The sequence below is a fragment of the Zonotrichia leucophrys genome, chromosome 25 (assembly GCF_028769735.1).
Source record: "Zonotrichia leucophrys gambelii isolate GWCS_2022_RI chromosome 25, RI_Zleu_2.0, whole genome shotgun sequence".
NCBI classification, from domain to species: Eukaryota; Metazoa; Chordata; class Aves; order Passeriformes; family Passerellidae; genus Zonotrichia; species Zonotrichia leucophrys.
The window spans coordinates 3403626-3426031 of NC_088194.1; the positions used below are offsets into that span (position 1 = coordinate 3403626).

Here is a 22406-nt window from a genome sequence, read left to right on the forward strand (position 1 = left end):
CCTGTGCGCAGAGTTTAAAGATCATGGATTACAGCCCTGTGGTGGGCAGCCTGTCAGGGACCCCCTTTTCCATCCCATTTCCCGTTCCCAGGTGCTGCAGAGTTTCAAGATCATGGATTACAGCCTGCTGGTGGCCAATCCTGTCAGGGACCCCCGTTCCACCCCCAATTCCCAAATTCCTGTTTCCCATTCCAGGTGCTGCAGAGTTTCAGATCATGGATTACAGCCTGCTGGTGGGCAGCCATGTCAGGGACCCCGTTTCCATCCCAGGTGCTGCAGAGTTTCAAGATCATGGATCACAGCCCTCTCAGAGACCCCCATTTCCCATCCCCAGGTGCTGCAGAGTTTCAAGATCATGGATTACAGCCCTCTCAGGGACCCCCATTTCCCATCCCCAGGTGCTGCAGAGTTTCAAGATCATGGATTACAGCCTGCTGGTGGCCGTGCACAGCCTGGACCAGGCGCAGCGCGAGCGCGCGGCCGCCGGAGCCCCCCGGGACGGGGACGGGGAGCGGGACCCCGCGGGCGGCGGCGGCGCAGAGAGCGCTCTATATTCCACGGCCATGGAGTCCATCCAGGGCGAGGCGCGGCGGGGCGGCACCATGGAGACCGACGATCAGTGAGATTGATTGGTTATTGATTATTGGTTATTGATTGGTTATTGGTTATTGATTGATTGGGGTTAACGGGGAGCGGGACCCCCGCGGCGCAGAGAGCGCTCTATTCCACGGCCATGGAGTCCATCCAGGGCGAGGCGCGGCGGGGCGGCACCATGGAGACCGACGATCAGTGAGATTGATTGATTATTGATTGGTTATTGATTGATTGGGGTTAACGGGGACCCCCGCGGCGCAGAGAGCGCTCTATTCCACGGCCATGGAGTCCATCCAGGGCGAGGCGCGGCGGGGCGGCACCATGGAGACCGATGATCAGTGAGATTGATTGATTATTGGTTATTGATTGGTTATTGATTGATTGGGGTTAACCGGGACCCCCGCGGCGCAGAGAGCGCTCTGGAGTCCATCCAGGGCAAGGCATGGCAGGGAGGCACCATGTAGACCGATGATCAGTGAGATTGATTATTGGTTATTGATTATTGATTGGTTATTGATTGATTGGGGTTAACCGGGACCCCCGCGGCGCAGAGAGCGCTCTGGAGTCCATCCAGGGCAAGGCACGGTGGGGAGGCACCATGGAGACTGACGATCATGAATTGATATGTATTGATTGATTATTGATGATTATTGATTGATGGGAGTCACTGGATTGACTGATTTTGGGGTTACTGGGATCCGTCCCTGGTCCATTACCCCATCCCCATTTCCTTCCATTTCCCATTCCTTCCCCATTGTTCCCATTCCTCCCATCCCTTCCCATTCCCATTCCCATTCCCCATTTCCCTTCCCCATCCATTCCCATTCCCATTCCCCTATCCCATTCCCATTCCCCATTCCCCATTCCAATTCCCATTCCCCATTCCCATTCCCCATTCCATCCCCTTCCCATTCCCCATTCCCCATTCCCATTCCCCATTCCCCATTCCCCATTCCCCATTCCCCATTCCCCATTCCCATTCCCCATTCCCCATTCCCATTCCCCATTCCCCATTCCCATTCCCATTCCCCATTCCCATTCCCATTCCCATTCCCATTCCCCATTCCCATTCCCTTCCCATCCCCATTCCCCATTCCCATTCCCTTCATTCCTTCCATTCCCCATTCCCCATTCCTCCATTCCATTCCATTCCCCATTCCCATTCCCATTCCCCATTCCCATTCCCCCTTCCCCATTCCCATTCCCATTCCCATTCCCATTCCCATTCCCCATTCCCATTCCCATTCCCATTCCCATTCCCATTCCCATTCCCATTCCCATTCCCCATTCCCCATTCCCATTCCCATTCCCCATTCCCATTCCCCATTCCCATTCCCATTCCCCATTCCCATTCCCATCCCATTCCCCATTCCCATTCCCATTCCCCATTCCCCATTCCCATTCCCCATTCCCCATTCCCATTCCCATTCCCCTCCCCCTTCCCCATTCCCCTTCCCCATTCCCCATTCCCCATTCCCCATTCCCCATTCCCCATTCCCCATTCCCATTCCCATTCCCCATCCCCATTCCCATTCCCATTCCCCATTCCCATTCCCATTCCCCATTCCCATTCCCCATTCCCCATTCCCCATTCCCATTCCCATTCCCCATCCCCATTCCCCATTCCCATTCCCCATTCCCCATTCCCCATTCCCCATTCCCCATTTCCCATTCCCATTCCCCATTCCCATTCCCCATTCCCCATTCCCATTCCCATTCCCATTCCCATCCCCTTTTCCCAGGATGGGCGGAATTCCCGCCCGGAATTCCCGGGGGGAGCGGCTGCTGCTCTACATCGGCATCATCGACGTCCTGCAGTCCTACAGGTCAGTCAGCAATTATTAATTAATTACCCGTTAATTAACTGCTCGTTTCCCGGGCCTTGGGATCCCTCTGGGTCGGGAGTTTGCACCGTGGGCTTCAAACCCCGGGAATTTCTGGGAATTTTGGGAATTCCGTGGGAATTTCGGCTCCGTTCCCTCCCCGCAGGTTCGTGAAGAAGCTCGAGCACTCCTGGAAGGCCCTGGTGCACGACGGGGTGAGTGGGAAATGGGAATTTTTAATGGAAAACCAGGAATTTTTAATTGAAAACCAGGAATTTTTAACGGAAAAACTGGAATTTTTATGAAAAAACGGCAATTTTTATGGAAAAAATTGGAATTTTTATGGAAAACCAAAACTTTTTGAAAGGAAAAAGTGTTTTAAGGAAAAATGACCCTTTCCTATGGAAAAACCCCCAATTTCTATGGAAAATCCCCAGTTTTTAAGGGAACTCCCCAAAATTTGAGATTTCCCCTCCTCTGAATTCCTGGGATTTATTCCCCCTGGATTACTGGAATTTCCACCCAAATCCCTGGGATTTATGCCCGAAATCCTGGGATTTTTTCCCAAATCCTTGGGATTTTTTTCCCAAATCCCTGGAATTTCCACCCAAATCCCTGGGATTTTTTTCCCAAATCCCTGGGATTTTTTTCCCAAATCCCTGGGATTTTTTCCCAAATCCTTGGGATTTTTTCCCCAAATCCCTGGGATTTTTTCCCCAAATCCCTGGGATTTTTTTCCCAAATCCTTGGGATTTTTTTCCCAAATCCCTGGGATTTTTTTCCCAAATCCCTGGGATTTTTTTCCCAAATCCCTGGGATTTTTTCCCAAAATGCCTGGGATTTATTCCCAAATCCTTGGGATTTTTTTCCCAAATCCTTGGGATTTTTTTCCCAAATCCCTGGGATTTTTTCCCAAATCCCTGGGATTTTTTCCCAAATCCCTGGGATTTTTTCCCAAATCCTTGGGATTTTTTTCCCAAATCCCTGGGATTTTTTCCCAAATCCTTGGGATTTTTTTCCCAAATCCCTGGGATTTTTTTCCCAAATCCCTGTGATTTATTCCCAAATCCCTGGGATTTTTTTCCCCAATCCCTGTGATTTTTTTCCCAAATCCCTGGGATTTTTTCCCAAATCCTTGGGATTTTTTCCCAAATCCCTGTAATTCCCCCCGGGGCTCCCCATCCCGCCCGGAATTCGGGTTTTTTGGGGCTCATTCCCGTTTTTCCCGGGCTCCAGGACACGGTGTCCGTGCACCGGCCCAGCTTCTACGCCGAGCGCTTCCAACGCTTCATGTGCCACACGGTGTTCCACAGGATCCCACGTGAGTGCCCAGCAATTCCCCATTTTCCCTCTGCAATTCCCACATCTTCGCCCCACTCCCCAGTTTCCCCCTTTTCTCCACTTTTCTCCACTTTTTCCCCTTTTTTTCCCCTTCTTTTTTTCCCCTTTTTTTTCCCATTTTTTTCCCCTTTTTTTTTTCCCCTTTTTTTCCCCTTTTTTTCCCCTTTTTTTCCCCTTTTTTTCCCCTTTTTTTCCCTTTTTTTCCCCTTTTTTTCCCCTTTTTTTCCCCTTTTTCTTTTTTTCCCCTTTTTTTCCCCTTTTTTTCCCCTTTTTTTCCCCCTTTTTCTTTCCCCTTTTTTTTCCCTTTTTTTTCCCCCTTTTTTCCCCTTTTTTTCCCCTTTTTTCCCCTTTTTTTCCCCTTTTTTTCCCCTTTTTTTCCCCTTTTTTTCCCCTTTTTCCTTTTTTCCCCTTCTTTCCCCTTTCTTTTCCCCTTTCTTTCCCCTTTCTTTCCCCTTTCTTTCCCCTTTCTTTCCCCTCTTTCCCTTTCCCCCCCTTTCTTTCCCATTTCTTTCCCCTTTCTTTCCCATTTCTTTCCCCTTTATTTCCCATTTCTTTCCCCATTTATTCCCCATTTCTTTCCCCTTTCTTTCCCCTTTCTTTTTCCCATTTTTTCCCAGCTTTCCCCCTTTTTCCCAGCCTTTTCCAGCTTTTTCCTGTTTTTTTTTTCAGCTTTTCTCCTTCTCTGTCCCATAAAAAGCTGGAAAAGTTCTTTTTAAAATTTTTCCCCCCTTTTCTGGGTTTTCCTGCTTTTTCCTATTTTTTTTTTTTTCACCTTGCTTTTCCTTTTCCTTGACATAAAAATTCCCTGGAAAAGTTGGAAAAGTATTTCCTTTTTTTTTTTTTTTTAAAGGGATTTTTTTCTCCCTTTTCCAACCTTTTCCTTCTTCTTTTCTTTCCCTAAAATCCTGCCTGAAATCCGCTTTATTTGGAAATTGCTTTTCTCAAGGATTTTCCCTTTTCCTCCCCATTTCCTCCTGCTCCTCCCTCCCTCCCTGATACCCCGGAATTCCGGGATATTCCCGGTTTCTCATGGAATTCTCCTGGTTTCTCATGGAATTCTCCCCGTTTCTCATGGAATTCTCCCCATTTCCTCCTGCTCCTCCCTCCCTGACACCCCGGAATTCGGGATATTCCCGGTTTCTCATGGAATTCTCCCGGTTTCTCATGGAATTCTCCCCGTTTCTCACGGAATTCTCCCGGTTTCTCATGGAATTCTCCCCGTTTCCTCCTGCTCCTCCCTCCCTCCCTGACACCCCGGAATTCGGGATATTCCCGGTTTTTCATGGAATTCTCCCCGTTTCCTCCTGGATCCCCATTCATTCATGGAATTCTCCCCGTTCTCAGGATTCTCCCTCTCAATCTCGTTACTCCTCTCTCCCGATACCCCGGATTCGGGATTTCCCGGTTTCTCACGGAATTCTCCCGTTTCTCATGGAATTCTCCCGGTTTCTCATGGAATTCTCCCGGTTTCTCACGGAATTCTCCCGTTCCCAGTGAAGCCGTCCCCGTCCAAGAAGAGCCGCGGCGGCGCCGCCGTGCCCAGGAGGAGCTGCCAGGGGGGGACCCCCAACCCCAACCTGACCCCGAACCCCAACCCCAACCCGGCCGGGGGCGACGCCAGAGCCCCCCCAGGCCCCGACACCGACCCCGAGCAAGGTGGGAAACCCTCAGAAATCCTCTTTGTACCCTGAAAAAATCCCCATTTGTGTCCCAAAAATCCCCCTTTGTGTCCCAAAAATCCCAATTTGTGTCCCCAAAAATCCCCATTTGTGTCCCAAAAATCCCCATTTGTGTCCCCAAAAATCCCCATTTGTGTCCCAAAAATCCCCCTTTGTGTCCCCAAAAATCCCCCTTTGTGTCCCAAAAATCCCCCTTTGTGTCCCCAAAAATCCCCATTTGTGTCCCCTAAAATCCCCATTCCCAGTTCCCCATTCCAGTTTCCCAATCCCATTTCCTGTCCCCGTCCCCAGTTCCCCATTCCCAGTTTCCCATTTCCCATTCCCATTCCCAGTTCCCCATTCCCAGTTCCCCATTCCCAGTTCCCCATTCCCAGTTCCCCATTCCCAGTTTCCCATTCCCAGTTCCCCATTCCCAGTTCCCCATTCCCAGTTCCCAGTTCCCCATTCCCAGCTCCCCATCCCAGTTCCCCAGTTTCCTCCGCCCCCATTCCCAGTTCCCCAGTTCCCCATCCCCATTCCCAGTTTCCCCTCCCCATTCCCAGTTCCCCATTCCCAGTTCCCCATTCCCAGTTTCCTGCCCCCATTCCCAGTTTCCCATCCCCATTCCCAGTTCCCCATCCCCATTCCCAGTTCCCCATCCCCATTCCCAGTTTCCCATCCCCATTCCCAGTTTCCCATTCGTTGCCGTTGCAGGCTCCCGGCCGGACCTGCTGCCGCGCTCGGTTCCGGGCACCGCCGGGGCCGCGCTGGCTCCGTCCCCGTCCCCGTCCCCGTCGCCGTCCCTGTCCAGCCCCTCCCTGGGCAGCGCCGGAGCCACCTCCCCCCCCAGCAGGTGGGAGCCCGTGGGAACGGGGGAATGGGGGAATGGGGGTTTGGGAATGGGGATTGGGATGGGGAATGGGGGATTGGGAATGGGGGATTGGGAATGGGGGATTGGGATTGGGGATTGGGGATTGGGAACGGAGATTGGGATGGGGAAAAGGGGTTTGGGATTGGGAATGGGGAATTTGGGATTGGGAATGGGGATTGGGAATGGGGGATTGGGAATGGGGATGGAGATATGGGATTGGGAATGGGGGTTGGGATTGAGGAAAGGGGTTTGGGATTGGGAATGGGGGATTGGGAATGGGGAAATGGGAATGGGAATGGGGGTTTGGGATTGGGAATCGGGGGATTGGGGATGGGACTGGGGGTTTGGGGATGGGAATGGGGTTTGGGATTGGGAACAGGGGTTTGGGATTGGGAACGGGGGATTGGGATTGGGAATGGGGGAATGGGGGATTGGGATTGGGGATTGGGGTTTGGGATTGGGGATTGGGAACGGGGGATTTGGATGGGAATGGAGGTTTTGGGATTGGGAATGGGGGATTGGGATTGGGGGTTTGGGATTGGGAATGGAGATATGGGAGGGGGAAAAGGAGTTTGGGATTGGGAATGGGAAATTTGGGATTGGGAATGGGAATTTGGGATTGGGAATGGGGATTGGGAATGGGGGAGTGTGGGATTGGGAATGGGGGATTGGGATTGGGAATGGGGGTTTGGGATGGGGAATGGGGGTTTGGGATTGGGGATGGGGATATGGGATTGGGAACGGGGGTTTGGGATCAAGGAACGGGGGTTTGGGATCATTCCTGAGAAATTTGGGATCGTTTCTGAGGGGTTCCGGTTGTGCAAAGGGGTTTGGGACCATTCCCGGGCTTTTGGGGCCGTTTCCCTGGAATGCCCCGTGGAAAATGGGGAATCCTTGGGTCTGATCCCAAACCCTCACGGCCGATCCCAAACCCTCACGGCTGATCCCAAACCCTCACGGCCGATCCCAAACCCTCACGGCCGATCCCAAACCCTCACGGCTTCCCCGCATCCCCGCAGGGCCGTGGGGGTTGAGGTGCACCCGGGCCCCGCTGCAGCTCCCGCAGCCTCCCTGCCCAGGTGAGCCCCGACGGGATTTCATGGGATTTTTGGGGGATTTTATGGGGTTTTTTGGGATTTTATGGGATTTTCTCCGGGAATTCCCGGGGTCTGGAGCTCTCTGCTTTCCCAAATTTGGGATTTTGGGGTTTGGAGCTCGCTGCTTTCCCAAACTTCCAGGGGTTTTTGGGAAATTCCCAAATCCCAGGGTGTTCCTGCTTCTCCTGCTCCCAGGGCTGGAATTCCCAGGAGGAATTCACCCGGAATGTTCTCTGTCCATCCGTGGGATTTTCACCTGCAATTCCCGGGGCTTCTCTTCATCCACAAATTCCCTGGAATCTCCACATTCTCCATGGGCAAACCTGGATTTTTCTGGTGGTTTTCCCAGGATTTCCTGGGAATTCCGTGGGAGCAGCAGCGGGTGGGGATTGAGGGCTGGCATTCCTCGGATTTCCCCCAGAATTCCCCAAAATTCCCCAAAATTCCCGTTTTTCCCGTTGTTTTTGCAGCGGATCCCCCGGGCCCTCCCTGCCCCTGGAGCTGGAGGAGCTGCCGGAGACCGAGATCAGCTTTGTGAGTGAATTCCATGGAAAAAAAACCGGGAATTCCCTGGGATTGGGGTGGGATTGGATCCTGGAATATCCCGGGAACGCAGCCCAAAATCCCTGGAATTGCCCAAAAAAGGGGGAAAATCCCTCAATCCAGAGGGTCTGGGATGTCCCAAATCCCCAAAATCCCTGGAATTGCCCAAAAAGGGGGAAAATCCCCCATTCCAGAGGGTCTGGGATGTCCCAAATCCCACCCAGAGCATTCCCAGATTTTCCCTCCTTTCCCAGGCTTGGGAATTTTCGGGACAAACCCCAAACACTCCCTGGGGAATATTCCCACTTTTCCCACTTTTCCCACTTTTCCCACTTTTCCCACTTTTCCCATTTTTCCCACTTTTCCCTCATTCCCTGTTTGTTTTCTCTTCCCAGTGAACGGGCGCCGGCGGAATCCCAGCCAAGCCTCGGAATTCCGGAATTCCTGCTTTTCCCAGCGCTCCTGGAAAATCGGGAATGGCCCGGAAAAACCAGGAATGTCCCTGGAAAATTGGGAACGTCCCAAAAAAAAATCGGGAACGTCCCGAAAAAAATTTGGAACGGCCCGAAAAAAACTGGGAATGTCCCAAAAAAAATTGGGAATGGCCCAAAAAAAACTGGGAATGTCCCGGAAAAAATCGGGAATGGCCCTGGAAAATCGGGAATGGCCCGAAAAAAACCGGGAATGTCGGGATCCCCCCCGGAAGTCCCGGGGATGGAAACCCCGGGAGCAGGGAGCTGAAATTCCCAGGAATTCCCGGATTTTGGAATGGGAAAAAGGGGGAGAATTCCTGGAAAATTCCCGGCTGGAATCGGAGCCGCGCCGATTTTTTTGAGGGGGGAATTTTTTTGGATTTTTTGGATTTTTATCCTGATTTTTTTTTTTTTTTTTTGGTTGGAATTTCCATGGGATCCCATCCCGGTTTTCAGTCCTGGGGGAGTTCTTGGGATTGTTAATTAGGAATTATTAATGATTAATTTTTATTCAGGAATTCGGGGTTTGCTCCGGGTTTTCCATGGGAAATCCCCTGGAAAAGAGGGAAAAAGGAGGAGAAATCATGGAAAAGCTCCTGGATCCCCTTTTCCCAGCAGGAATTTTGGGAAGCTTTTCCCACAGTCTGGGAAGAGGTTTTGGGATTTTTGGGGGATTTTGGGGATTTTTTGGGGAATTTTCGGGATTTTTTGGGGATTTTTTTTTAGGATTTTTTGGGATTTTGTGAATCCGAGCCCATCCCGGGATTTCCCCCCGGATTTTTTAAGGATTTCCCTCCAAAATCCCGGCTCAGATCCCACTTTTCCAATCCCCAAATCCCATTTTTTAACATCTCCGGCAATCCCACAAAATTCCCGGAGCAGATTTTGGGATGGGATAAAAAAAAAAACCCCAAACAAATCCAGAATGAGGAATTTCCCACCTGGATCCCAAAATCCCCAAAATTCCCAAATTCCCGGAGCAGCTCCCGGGGCTGGAGCTGATTTTTTGCTCCATCCCTGAATTTTTTTTTATGGAAAAATCTCCTTTTCCCCCAAAGTCCCGCTTGGAAAAATCCCGTTTTTTATACAAACCCTGGAATTTCGAGCTTTTTGTGCCGAAAAACCCCCGGAATGTGGAGCAGGGAGGGAATTCCATCCCTGCCTCTCCCCACTCCCCCTTTTCCCACGTTTTTTAAGGAAAAGCTGAATTTTCCCGCCCCCAGATCCCGGATTTCCCTTGGAACGGCCTTAGCCCAGCACAGGGAATTTGGGGACAATTCCGTGCATTCCCCTTTTTCCTTGGAATGTTTGTCTATATTAGACAAAGTCCCTCCCATTTTTTATTGCATCAGGAGGGGAAATTTCCCCATTTTTTTCCTAATTTTCCCCATATTTTTTCCCTTTTTTTCCCAATTTTTTTCCCAATTTTCCCTAATTTTTCCCCATTTTTCCCCCAATTTTTTCCTCAATTTTCCCAATTTTTTCCCCATTTTTTCCCCAATTTTTTCCCCAATTTTTCCCATTTTTTTTCCCAATTTTCCTCCCCCTTCCCAGAACGGAATATTTATGAGTATTTAAATATTTTTGGGATGATTCCCCTTTTTCCTGGGAATTCTCCCCATCCAGAGGCTGGGGTTGGAATTTTTGGGGATTATTTTTTTTTTTGTTGGGTGTTTATTTTTTTGGGGGGAATTTTTCTCTTCCCAAAGGGGGAAATTTGGGAATTGTGGGGGGAATTTTGCAGGAGGAAAAGAGGATTTGGGAATGGGAGCGGAATCCTCCTGGGATTTGGGGCGGAATTCCTGGAATTCTCCTGGAATTGGAATGGAAACGTCCCCGGATCGAGGGGGAATCTGCGGAATTTTCATGGAATTTTCATGGACTTGGAACGGAATCCTCCTGGATTTGGGACAGAACCAGTGGAATTCCCGCGGATTTGGGAAATGGAATTTTCCCGGATTGTGGAATGGATTTCGTGGAATTTTCCTGGCTTTGGGACAGATTTAATGGAAATTCTCCTGGATTTGGGACAGAATCCATGGAAATTCTCCTGGATTTGGGAAATGGAATTTTCCTGGACTGTGGAATGGATTTCATGGAATTCTCCTGGATTTGGGGTGGAATCCATGGAAATTCTCCTGGATTTGGGGTGGAATCCATGGAATTCCCTTGGATGTGGGACAGACTTTTCCTGGGTTTGGGAAATGGAATTTTCCTGGATTTGGGACAGAGTTAATGGAAATTCTCCTGGATTTGGCAGTGGATTTCGTGGACTTTTCCTGGGTTTGGGGACGGAATCCGCAGAATTCCCCTGGAATTTTCCGGGGTTTTTCCCCCCAGAGTTCCCCCGGATTCGGGAATTTGGATTTCGTGGAATTTCCCCGGAATTTCCCCCGGGTTCGGGGATGGAAATTTCCTGGATTTGGGAATGGAGTTCCTGGAACTGCCGTGTCCGGCCTGCAGTTGTTTTGTCACCCTCGGGTCCCCACGTGGGGCCGGCTCTGCCCGGGGACATTTGGGGGGACCCTGGGACACCCCTGGGACACTGAGGGGACATTTAGGGGCACTCCTGGGGTGGCCTTGGCTGGGGGGGACATTGGAGACGCCCCTGGGGACAAGGGGACATCTTGGGGGGACACCGGACATGGGGACAGCCCTGGGGTGGCACAGGGGGACAGGAGACACCCCCAGGCTGCTCTCGGAGCCCCCCGCGGGCGGTGGCGGTGGGAGGAGACCTTTGGGGACAGCCCGGGACCTTTGGGGACAGTCCGGGACCTTTGGGGACAGAGATGTCTCCCTGCCGCCATGGCGCCCCGCCCAGAACTACAACTCCCAGCATGCTCCGCGCGGCGCCCCGCCTAGACGGGGCGCGCAGATTGGCCGCGGGGTCTGCACCAATCAGCGCGCGCGTTGTTGGGCGCTGTGGGGAGCGGGCCGGCGCTGAGGGGACGAAGGAGCCAAGATGGTTCTGGAGAGCACCATGGTGTGGTGAGAGCCCCGGGAGCGCCGGGACACCCCCGGGAACACCCCGGGAACCCTCGGGCAAACCCGCGGGAACCCCCGGGCAACCTCCGGGCACCCCCGGCCCGCCCGGCCGCTTTCCCTGAGTCATGGCGGGGGAGCGGAGCGGGCCGGGCCTGAGGGGAGAGGGGGCTGAGGGGACGGGGAAGGACATGAGGGGACAGGGAGGGACATGAGGGGACAGGGAGGGACAGGGGGGACAGGGAGGGACATGAGGGGACAGGGAGGGACGGCAGGACAGGGGGTGAGGGGGAGAGAGGGACAGACAAGGACAGGGGGGAAAACAGGGGACAGACAGAGACAGGAGGGGACAGGGAGTGAGGGGGAAATGGGACCTGAGGGGGCAGGAAGGGTCCGAGGCAGAGATTTTGTGGTTTGAGCTACACCTGTTCCCAAAAAACCCCTGGATTTTGGCGGAATAAACGTCAGCAATTCCCCAAAAGTCCCAGGTTTGGGGGAATGAACATCAGGCGTTCCCAAAAAAAAAAAAAAAATTGAGATTTTGGGGAATGCACCTTGGCTATCCCCAAATAATCAGATTTTTGTGATGAACGTCTGCATTCCCATAAAAATCTCATTTTAGACTGGAATAAACCCAATTTTCCCCCCGCTAAAACCCAACCACCCAACAGAGGGATTTTCCCGGGATTCCCTTGTAGCACTCCTGGGTTTTTTTGGGATTGCAGCGTGGACAACAGCGAGTACATGCAGAATAAACCTCATTTTTCTCCCAAAAAATCAGATTTTTAAGCAGCTAAACCCCATTTTTTGCCCCTAAAGTCCCCAGCCACCCAGCAGAGGGAATTCCCGGGATTCCCTTGTAGCACTCGTGGGTTTTTTTGGGATTGCAGCGTGGACAACAGCGAGTACATGCGGAACGGGGACTTCCTGCCGACGCGGCTGCAGGCGCAGCAGGACGCCGTCAACATCGTGTGCCACTCCAAGACGCGCAGCAACCCCGAGAACAACGTGGGGCTCATCACCCTGGCCAAGTGAGGGGGACGGGCTGGGGACGGGCTGGGAACGGCTGGGAATGGCAGGGATTGTGGGCTCAGTGCAGGTGGGAACTTGGGGAATTCTTGGAATGGCTCATTCCACTTGGAATGGGAAGAATCTGGGGATTTTGGGGATGGGAATTTCAGGAATTCTTGGAGTGGCTCATTCCCACTTGGAATGGGGGGAATCTGGGGATTTCAGGGATGGGAACTTGGGGAATTCTTGGAGTGGGAGGGATCTGAGAGGGATTTTGGGGTCATTTCAGGTGGGAACTTCAGGAATTCTTGCAGTGGCTGTTCCCGCTTGGAATGGGAGGGATCTGAGGATTTTGGGGGTGGGAACTTCAGGAATTCTGGGAATGGATGTTCCCACTTGGAATGGGAAGAATTTGGGGATTTTGGGGGGGAACTTCAGGAATTCTTGCAATGGCTCATTCCCACTTGGAATGGGAAGAATCTGGGGATTTTGGGGGTGGAAATTTCAGGAATTCTTGGAGTGGTTCATTCTCACTTGGAATGGGAGGGATCTGAGGATTTTTGGGGGTGGAAATTTCAGGAATTCTTGGAATGGTTCATTCCACTTGAAATGGGAGGGATTTGGGGATTTTGGGGGTGGGAATTTCAGGAATTCTTGGAATGGCTCATTCCCACTTGGAATGGGAGGAATCTGGGGATTTTGGGGATGGGAACTTCAGGAATTCTTGGAGTGGCTGTTCCCGCTTGGAGTGGGAAGGATCTGAGGGTTTTGGAGGTGGGAACTTCAGGAATTCTTGGAATGGGATGGATTTGGGGCTCACTGGAAGCTGGGGAAATCTGGGATTTTGGAGAATTCCCTCCCAGATTCCCAAAGAATCCCCAGGAGTTGCTCCTGTAGCTGTGGAGTGCTGCCAGCCCTGGAGCCGAGCCCGGCCTGAATCCAGGGGGAATTACTGAATCCAGGGGGGAATTTCCTGAATCCAGGGGGGAATTTCCTGAATCCAGGGGGATTTACTGAATCCAGGGGGAATTTCCTGAATCCAGGGGGGAATTTCCTGAATCCAGGGGGATTTACTGAATCCAGGGGGAATTTCCTGAATCCAGGGGGGATTTCCTGAATCCAGGGGGAATTTCCTGAATCCAGGGGGAATTTCCTGAATCCAGGGGGAATTTCCTGAATCCAGGGGGGATTTCCTGAATCCAGGGGGAATTACTGAATCCAGGGGGAATTTCCTGAATCCAGGGGGATTTACTGAATCCAGGGGGAATTTCCTGAATCCAGGGGGGAATTTCCTGAATCCAGGGGGGAATTTCCTGAATCCAGGGGGGAATTTCCTGAATCCAGGGGGGAGTTTCCTGAATCCAGGGGAAATTTCCTGAATCCAGGGGGAATTTCCTGAATCCCGGGGGAATTTCCTGAATCCAGGGGGAATTTCCTGAATCCAGGGGGGAATTTCCTGAATCCAGGGGGAATTTCCTGAATCCAGGGGGGAATTTCCTGAATCCAGGGGGAATTTCCTGAATCCCGGGGGAGTTTCCCGGGTCCCAAGGGGGCGATTCCCGATCCCCGGGTGTGAATCCGCTCCCATTCCCGCAGTAACTGCGAGGTGCTGACCACGCTGACCCCGGACACCGGGCGCATCCTGTCCAAGCTGCACACGGTGCAGCCCAAGGGCAAGATCACCTTCGGCACCGGCATCCGCGTGGCGCACGTGAGTGTCCCGCTGGGAATCCCGGCAATTCCCGGGGCCTGGATGGGGGAAATCGGGGTTTCCTTGGGGTGGAAATGGTGAGGGAGGCTTTGAAGCGGAAATCCATGGGAATGCCACAGAAATCCACCAGAAATCCATGGGAAGTTTCACAGGAATCCACCAGAAATCCAGGGGAATTTCACAAAAATCCATGGGAATGCCACAGAAATCCACCATAAATCCATGGGAATGCCACAGAAATTCACCATAAATCCATGGGAATTCCACAAAAATCCATGGGAATTTCATAGAATTCCACCATAAATCCATGGGAATTTCACAGAAATCCACCATAAATCCATGGGAATTCCACAAAAATCCATGGGAATTTCACAGAAATCCACCATAAATCCATGGGAATTCCACAAAAATCCACCATAAATCCATGGGAATTTCACAGGAATCCACCATAAACCCATGGGAAGTTTCACAGAAATCCACTATAAATCCATGGGAAGTTTCACAGAAACCCATCATAAATCCATGGGAATTTTCACAGAAATCCACCATAAATCCATGGGAAGTTTCACAGAAACCCACCATAAATCCATGGGAATTTTCGCAGAAATCCACCATAAATCCATGGGAAGTTTCACAGGAATCCACCATAAATCCAGGGGAATTCCACAAAAATCCATGGGAATTCCACAGAAATTCACCATAAATCCATGGGAATTCCACAAAAATCCATGGGAATGCCACAGAAATCCATGGGAATGCCGCAGAAATTCACCATAAATCCATGGGAATTTCACAGGAATCCACCAGAAATCCATGGGAATTCCACAAAAATCCACCAGAAATCCAGGGGAATTCCACAAAAATCCATGGGAATTCCACAGAAATCCACCATAAATCCAGGGGAAGTTTCACAGAAATCCATGGGAATTTCATAGAATTCCACCATAAATCCATGGGAATTTCACAGAAATCCACCATAAATCCATGGGAACTCCACAGGAATTCACCATAAATCCATGGGAATTTTAGAGAAATCCACCGTAAATCTATTGAAACTTTACAGAATTTATGGTCAATTTCGACCATAAATCCATGGAAATTTCACAAAAATCCATGGGAGTCCGCCATAAATCCATGGAAGTTTCACAGAAATCCACCATAAATCCATGGGAATTCCACAGAAACCCCCCCCCTAAATCCCGGGATCTGGGGGGGCAGAGGATCCCCGGTTTCCCGGGAATGGGTTGGGGGATCCCCGGTTTCCCAGGATCTGGGTTGGGGGATCCCCGGTTTGTTTCCCGGGAATGGGTTGGGGCAGCCCCGGTTTCCCGGGAATGGGTTGGGGGATCCCCGGTTTCCCGGGAATGGGTTGGGGCAGCCCCGGTTTGTTTCCCGGGAATGGGTTGGGGCAGCCCCGGTTTCCCAGGATCTGGGTGGGGGATCCCTGGTTTGTTTCCCGGGAATGGGTTGGGGGATCCCAATTTTCCCAGGATCTGGGTTGGGGCAGCCCCGGTTTCCCGGGAATGGGTTGGGGGATCCCCGGTTTGTTTCCCGGGAATGGGTTGGGGGATCCCCGGTTTCCCGGGAATGGGTTGGGGCAGCCCCGGTTTCCCAGGATCTGGGTTGGGGCAGCCCCGGTTTGTTTCCCGGGAATGGGTTGGGGCATCCCCGGTTTCCCGGGAATGGGTTGGGGCAGCCCCGGTTTCCCGGGAGCGTTCCCAGCCCGCGGTTCGGCTCTGGTGCAGCTGGCGCTGAAGCACCGGCAGGGCAAGAACCACAAGATGAGAATCATCGCCTTCGTGGGCAGCCCCGTGCACGACAGCGACAAGGACGTGAGTGCCGGGGGAACGGCACCGGGACACCGGGACCGGGGCTGGGACCGGGGCTGGCGTAACGGGATAACAGCGGGAATGGTCACGGAACAACACCGGGATCGGGGCTGGGATCGGGGCTGGGATCACGGGGTAACAACGGGAATGGTCACGGAATAACAACAGGATCGGGGCTAGGATAACAATGGGAACGGTCATGAGATCGGGGCTGGGAACACAGGATAACAATTGGATAATAGTGGGAGTAATCACAGGATCAGTGTGGGATTGGGGCTAGGATAATGGGGTAACAGCAGGAATAATCATGGGATCACTGCAGGATGGGGTCTGGGATCACGGATAACAATGGGATCAGCTCCCATGAAATCCACGGCTCGGCCCAGGATTGGCCCAGGATTGGGGAGGTCACAAGTGTGGATCCCTGAGCTGATCCCTGGCATGGATCCCTTGGAGCCGATCCCTGAGCTGATCCCGGGGTGGATCCCTGGTATGGATCCCTGGGATGGATCCCTGGGATGGATCCCTTAGAGCCGATCCCAGGGTGGATCCCTGGCCTGGATCCCTGCCTGGATCCCGGGCAGCCGACCCAGGCCCGAGCCAGGGGTGCCGCTGGGGTGCGGGCGCTGGGCCGGTGCCGGTGCCGGTGCCGCCGATCCCAGGGCGTTGCCGCCTCTCCCCCCAGCTGGTGAAGCTGGCCAAGCGCCTGAAGAAGGAGAAGGTCAACGTGGACATCATCAACTTCGGGGAGGAGGTGAGAGCCCCGGGAATGGCCACGTTCCAGGGGGAAATGCTGGGGATGAGGGCAGGCCTTGAGGGATTTCCCTGGATCCCAAACCCTCCCCAGCCCCCGTTCCTGCTGGGAACCTGCTGAGAATCACATTTGCCATTCCCAGCGCCCTCTCCCGGCACCACAACCCCTGCAAACCCCAGATCCCTCCCCCAGAGCCCCAATCCCCCATTCCCACCCCCTCAGCATTCCCAAATCCCATTCCCAGAGCCCTCTCCTTCCGCCACAAACCCCAAATCCCAGTCCCCCAATCCCCCATTCCCAGCCCCTCACCATCCCCAATCCCATTCCCAGCCTCCAAATCCCACTCCCAGCCCCTCACCATTCCCAATCCCTCCCCCAGTCCCCCAATCCCCCACTCCCACCCCCTCAGCATTCCCAAATCCCATTCCCAGACCCCCAATCCCCCATTCCCAGCCCCTCAGCATTCCCAAATCCCATTCCCAGAGCCCTCTCCTTCCGCTACAAACCCCAAATCCCAGTCCTCCAATCCCCCACTCCCAGCCGTTCCCATCCCCAATCCCCCACTCCCAGCCCCTCAGCATTCCCAAATCCTATTCCCAGCCCCTCACCATCCCCAGATCCCATTCCCAGTCCCCCATCCCCCATTCCCAGCCCCTCACCATCCCCAATCCCATTCCCAGCCTCCAAATCCCACTCCCAGCCCCTCACCATCCCCAATCCCATTCCCAGCCCCCCAATCCCCCATTCCCAGCCCCTCACCATCCCCAATCCCATTCCCAGTCCCCCAATCCCCCACTCCCAGCCCCTCACCATCCCCAATCCCATTCCCAGAGCCCCAAATCCCCCACTCCCAGCCCCTCACCATCCCCAATCCCATTCCCAGAGCCCCAAATCCCACTCCCAGCCCCTCACCATCCCCAATCCCATTCCCAGACCCCCAAATCCCCCACTCCCAGCCCCTCACATTCCAAATCCCCCACTCCCAGCCCCTCAGCATCCCCTAATCCCATTCCCAGAGCCCCAATCCCCCATTCCCAGCCCCTCACCAATCCCAATCCCCCACTCCCAGCCCCTCACCATCCCCAATCCCATTCCCAGAGCCCCAATCCCCCCCTCCCAGCCCCTCAGCACCCCCAGGTCCCCCCTGCAGCCCTCAGCCCCCGCTCCCAACAGGAGGCCAACACGGAGAAGCTGACGGCGTTCATCACGGCGCTCAACGGCAAGGACGGCAGCGGCTCCCACCTGGTGACGGTGCCGCCGGGGCCCAGCCTGGCCGACGCCCTCATCAGCTCCCCCATCCTGGCGGGCGAGGGCGGCGCCATGCTGGGGCTGGGCGCCTCCGACTTCGAGTTCGGCGTGGATCCGAGCGCTGATCCTGAACTGGCTCTGGTAGGGACCCCAAAATCCCCATAAAACCCCAAATATCCCATAAAACCCCATGGGTGAGAGCAGAGCCATGCTGGGGCTGGGCGCCTCCGACTTCGAGTTCGGCGTGGATCCGAGTGCTGACCCCGAGCTGGCTCTGGTAGGGACCCCAAAATCCCAAAAACCCCAAATATCCCATAAAACCCCAATATCCCATAAAACCCCATGGGTGAGAGCAGAGCCATGCTGGGGCTGGGCGCCTCCGACTTCGAGTTTGGCGTGGATCCGAGTGCTGATCCTGAACTGGCTCTGGTAGGGACCCCAAAATCCCAAAATTCCATGGGATTGGGTGTTTACAGCACCAAAACCCCAAATGTCCCAATTCCCCAGTCCTGCTGGGCCTGGGCGCCTCCAGCTTCGAGTTTGGGCTGGATCCCAGTGCCGACCCCGAACTGGCTCTGGCAGAGACATCGAAATTCCCAGGAATTGGGGAATTGCCAATGTTGTGATCCCACAAACCCCGAATCTCCTGACTCCCACAACACCAACCCCAAAGTTCTCAGGAACTGGGCAATTCCCAATGTCAGATTTCCCACAAAACCCCGAATCTCCCACAGCACCGAACCCCAGGGCTCCCATTTCTCGCATCGCCAGCTGTGTTTGGGGGTGTTTTGGGGTGTTGTGTCCCATTTCCCCAATCCCAGTCCCTGTTTTTGGGGTGTTTTGGGGTGTTTTTGGGGTGTTGTGTCCCATTTCCCCGATCCCAATCCCTGTTTGGGGTGTTTTGGGGTGTTTTTGGGGTGTTGTGTCCCATTTCCCCATCCCAGTCCCTGTGTTTGGGGTGTTTTGGGGTGTTGTGTCCCATTTCCCCATCCCAGTCCCTGTTTTGGGGTGTTGTGTCCCATTTCCCCACCCCAGTCCCTGTGTTTGGGGTGTTTTCAGGCCCTGCGCGTGTCCATGGAGGAGCAGCGGCAGCGGCAGGAGGAGGAGGCGCGCAGGGCGGCCGCGGCCTCGGCGGCGGAGGCCGGGATGGGAGCCACCGGCGGGGATGGTGAGGGGCTGGCTGGGAGCGAGGGGATGGGAATGGAAATGGGAGTGACGGGAGTGGGAATGGGAGTGGTGGGATGGGAATGGGAGTGATGGGATGGCAATGGGATCGATGGGATGGGAATGGGATTAAGGGATGGGAATGGGAGTGATGGGATTGATGGGATGGGAATGGGAGTGATGGGATGGGAGTGGTGGGATTGGGATGGGAACAGGATTAAGGGATTGGGAATGGGAGTGATGGGATTGATGGGATGGGAACGGAATTGGGAGCGGGATTGGGAACAGGATGGATGGGGTTGGGAATGGCATTGATGGGATTTGTGGGATGGGAACAGGATTGATGGGTTTGGGAACGGGGTTGGGAGTGAGATGGCTGAGATGGGACTTGTGGGATGGGAATGGGATTGGGAATGGGATTTATGGGATGGGAATGACGGGATGGGACGGGAATGAGGAGACAAACTCAGGATGGGCTCAGACTGGACATTGGGGATTTTAACCCTTCCCTGGGCGGGTGGGGACGCCCATTCCTGGGACACCCCTGGATTCCCGGGCTATCCCGGGCATTCCCGGGCATTCCCGGGCATTCCCGGGCATTCCCGGGCATTCCTGGGCATTCCCGGGCATTCCCGGGCATTCCTGGGCATTCCCGGGCATTCCTGGGCATTCCCGGGCATTCCTGGGCATTCCCGGGCATTCCCGGCCGCTCTGTGCACTCGTGCCCACCCCACGCCTCCGTGCCCGGTGTGTCAGAGTCGGACGAGGCCCTGCTCAAGATGACCATCGGGCAGCCGGACTTTGGCCGCGCGGGGCTGCCGGACCTGAGCTCCATGAGCGAGGAGGAGCAGATCGCCTACGCCATGCAGATGTCCCTGCAGGGCGCCGGTGCGTGGGGAAATGGGGGGAAAAACCCGGGAAAAACCTGGGAAAAACCCGGGAAAAACCTGGGAAAAACCCGGGATAACCCCGGGGCTGGGGCCTGCGGCTGCCCAGGGTCAGCTCGGGGCTGGTTTGGCTTTGCAGAGTTTGCCCAGGCCGAGGCGGCCGAGGTGGACAGCGGGGCGGCCATGGACACCTCCGAGCCCGCAAAGGTGGGCAGCTCCTGCAGTGCCAGCAGTGCCGGCTCATTCTGGCACATCCCATCAGTCCCAGCCCAGTCCCATCAATTCCATCCCAATCCCATCCCATCAATTCCATCCCAGTCCCATCCCAATCCCATCAATCCCATCAGTCCCATCCCATCAATCCCATCCCACCCACAGCACAGGGATGGGGTCACCCTCAGGGTTCTTCCATCCCAAACCATTCCAGGACTCCCTGTCCTGCTTTCTTTGGGATCTTAGGGATGAAATCCTGGATCCTTCCCTGGTTATTCCGTCCCTGGATTCCCTATCCCTGGGAGTGTCCTAACCCTAACCCGTTCCATACTCCAGTAATAATCCCAGTCCCTCTAGACTCATCTGGATCAGGATGATCCTAAATCCCCCAGAATGATCCCAGATCCCCCAGGCCGATCCCAGATCCCCCAGGCCAATTCCAAATCCCCCAGGCCAATTCCAGATCCCCTGGGATGACCCAGAATTCCCCAGGGCGATTGCCAGTCCTGCTCTTTCGCTGCCATTCCCGTTGTTTTCCCCCGCAGGAGGAGGACGACTACGACGTGATGCAGGACCCCGAGTTCCTGCAGAGCGTGCTGGAGAACCTGCCCGGCGTGGACCCCAACAACGAGGCCATCCGCAACGCCATGGGCTCGCTGGCCTCGCAGGCGCACCGCGAGCAGGGCCGCGACCGCGAGCACCGCGGGAGCGAAAGGACTGCGGCAAGAATGGAGCAACAACGAGCCATCCGGCAACGAGGCTGCGCTGCGGGAACTGCGGAATAACGGATAAGAGCACCTCGGGATGGGGCGAAATAAAGCATTTGGGAGAGGAGTAGTACACGGGAATGGCCGGGGGGGTGGTAATGCGGAAATAACGATTAAAGTTGGGAATGGGGAAATAAAGCATTTTTTGGGAGTCCAGGATATTACGGGAAGTTTTTGGGGAGTTTCGTGGAATTAAAGAAGAAATTTTTGGGAGTGCGGAATAATTAAAGAAATTTTTGGGGAGTTCCAGGGATAATTAAAGAAATTTTTGGGGAGTTCCAGGAATAATTAAAGAAATTTTTGGGGAGTTCCAGGGATAATTAAAGAAATTTTTGGGGAGTTCCAGGGATAATTAAAGGAGTTTCTTGGGAGTTGCGGGAATAATTAAAGGAGTTTCTTGGGAACGGAGAGGATTTATTTTGCGTTGTGCGAATAATAAAGGGAATGGAAATAAGTTACTGGGAATGGAGGGGATTTGTTGGGAACTGGGGGAAGAGTAAAGGGATTTTTTTGGGGAATTCCGGGAATAATTCAAGGGATTTATTTGGAATGGTGGGAATTTCTTGGGAATAATTAAAGGAATTTCTTGGGAATGGTGGCAATAATTAAAGGGGTTTGCTGGGAATGGTGGGGAGTTCTTGGGAATGATTAAGGAAATGTCTTGGGAATTGTGGGAGTGATTATAGGAGTTTCTTGAGAATGGAAGGTTATTGGGAATGGTGGGAATAATTAAAGGAGTGTCTTGGGAATGGTCGGGATTTATTGGGAATTGTGGGAATAATTAAAGGGATTTCTTGGGAATTCTTGGAATGAATAAAGGGATTTCTGGGGAGAATGAAAGGGATTCCCTGTGCTGGGGTTTCTGGGAGCGGAATTCCCGGGAATTCCCAGGAATTCGGGATTTGGGAATTCCCGCAGCGGCTCCCGGCATCCCCCGCGCGCTGTTTACCGTGAGGCTGAGGGGCGGGGCGGGGCTGCTGATTGGCAGTAGGATAGACCAATCAGGGAGCGGGAGGAGCGGATGTTGTCATTCTGGCGGCAAATAATACAGGGAGGAAGGCGGGGTTAAATACGAGTGGCAGCTCTGCGGACCAATGAGCGACGAGAATTGGCTTGGCGGGATTTTGGACACTCCAGCCAATGGGAAGCGAGGAAACAGAGGCGGGCTTGAGTGACAGTGCTAGCCACCAATGGCATCGCGCAACATGCGGACATGGGCGAGACCTTCCCTCAGACGCCTCTGTGAGTGACAGCGCTGGCTGGCAGCGAATGGGAGGAGGGGGTTGAGGCCATTCCGGGCCGGCCTGGGCGGGTTCTGGTGCTGAGGGACGAATTCTGCGCCCAATAGGAGCCCCCGGCCGGAGCCGCCGCCATGGACGCTCCCCGAGACCAATGGCGACCGGAACTCGTTCTTGATAAACAGCGCGCTTTGACCAATGA

The 22406-nt window shown here is 53.8% G+C and overlaps 2 protein-coding genes across 2 annotated transcripts in view; both read left to right on the forward strand.

Moving 5' to 3' along the window:
• Positions 1-10847, forward strand: part of PIP5K1A (phosphatidylinositol-4-phosphate 5-kinase type 1 alpha) — a 15788-nt gene extending 4941 nt beyond the window's left edge. Inside the window, exons 6-15 of the mRNA XM_064732341.1 lie at positions 92-155; positions 271-619; positions 2337-2420; positions 2584-2632; positions 3654-3738; positions 5253-5414; positions 6131-6269; positions 7307-7366; positions 7855-7918; positions 8323-10847. Coding sequence (XP_064588411.1) covers positions 92-155; positions 271-619; positions 2337-2420; positions 2584-2632; positions 3654-3738; positions 5253-5414; positions 6131-6269; positions 7307-7366; positions 7855-7918; positions 8323-8325 — 1059 coding nt within the window. The 3' untranslated portion in view covers positions 8326-10847. The remainder of the gene's footprint in view (positions 1-91; positions 156-270; positions 620-2336; positions 2421-2583; positions 2633-3653; positions 3739-5252; positions 5415-6130; positions 6270-7306; positions 7367-7854; positions 7919-8322) is intronic.
• Positions 10848-11286: 439 nt separating this feature from the next.
• Positions 11287-20984, forward strand: PSMD4 (proteasome 26S subunit ubiquitin receptor, non-ATPase 4). The gene is made up of 10 exons (XM_064732342.1): positions 11287-11388; positions 12273-12413; positions 13990-14104; positions 15850-15936; positions 16619-16687; positions 17861-18076; positions 18995-19103; positions 19856-19987; positions 20126-20193; positions 20745-20984. The coding sequence occupies exons 1-10, from the start codon at positions 11363-11365 to the stop codon at positions 20982-20984; spliced, it is 1203 nt and encodes a 400-aa protein (XP_064588412.1). The 5' UTR covers positions 11287-11362.
• Positions 20985-22406: the final 1422 nt, after the last annotated feature.

Coding starts and splice junctions, on each gene's coding strand:
- PSMD4 (XM_064732342.1), top strand. CDS start 11,363: ATGGTTCTGGAGAGCACCATGGTGTG. Junction 16,688..17,860: donor TCATCAACTTCGGGGAGGAG/GTGAGAGCCCCG, acceptor CGCTCCCAACAG/GAGGCCAACACGGAGAAGCT. Junction 19,104..19,855: donor GGGAGCCACCGGCGGGGATG/GTGAGGGGCTGG, acceptor CCGGTGTGTCAG/AGTCGGACGAGGCCCTGCTC.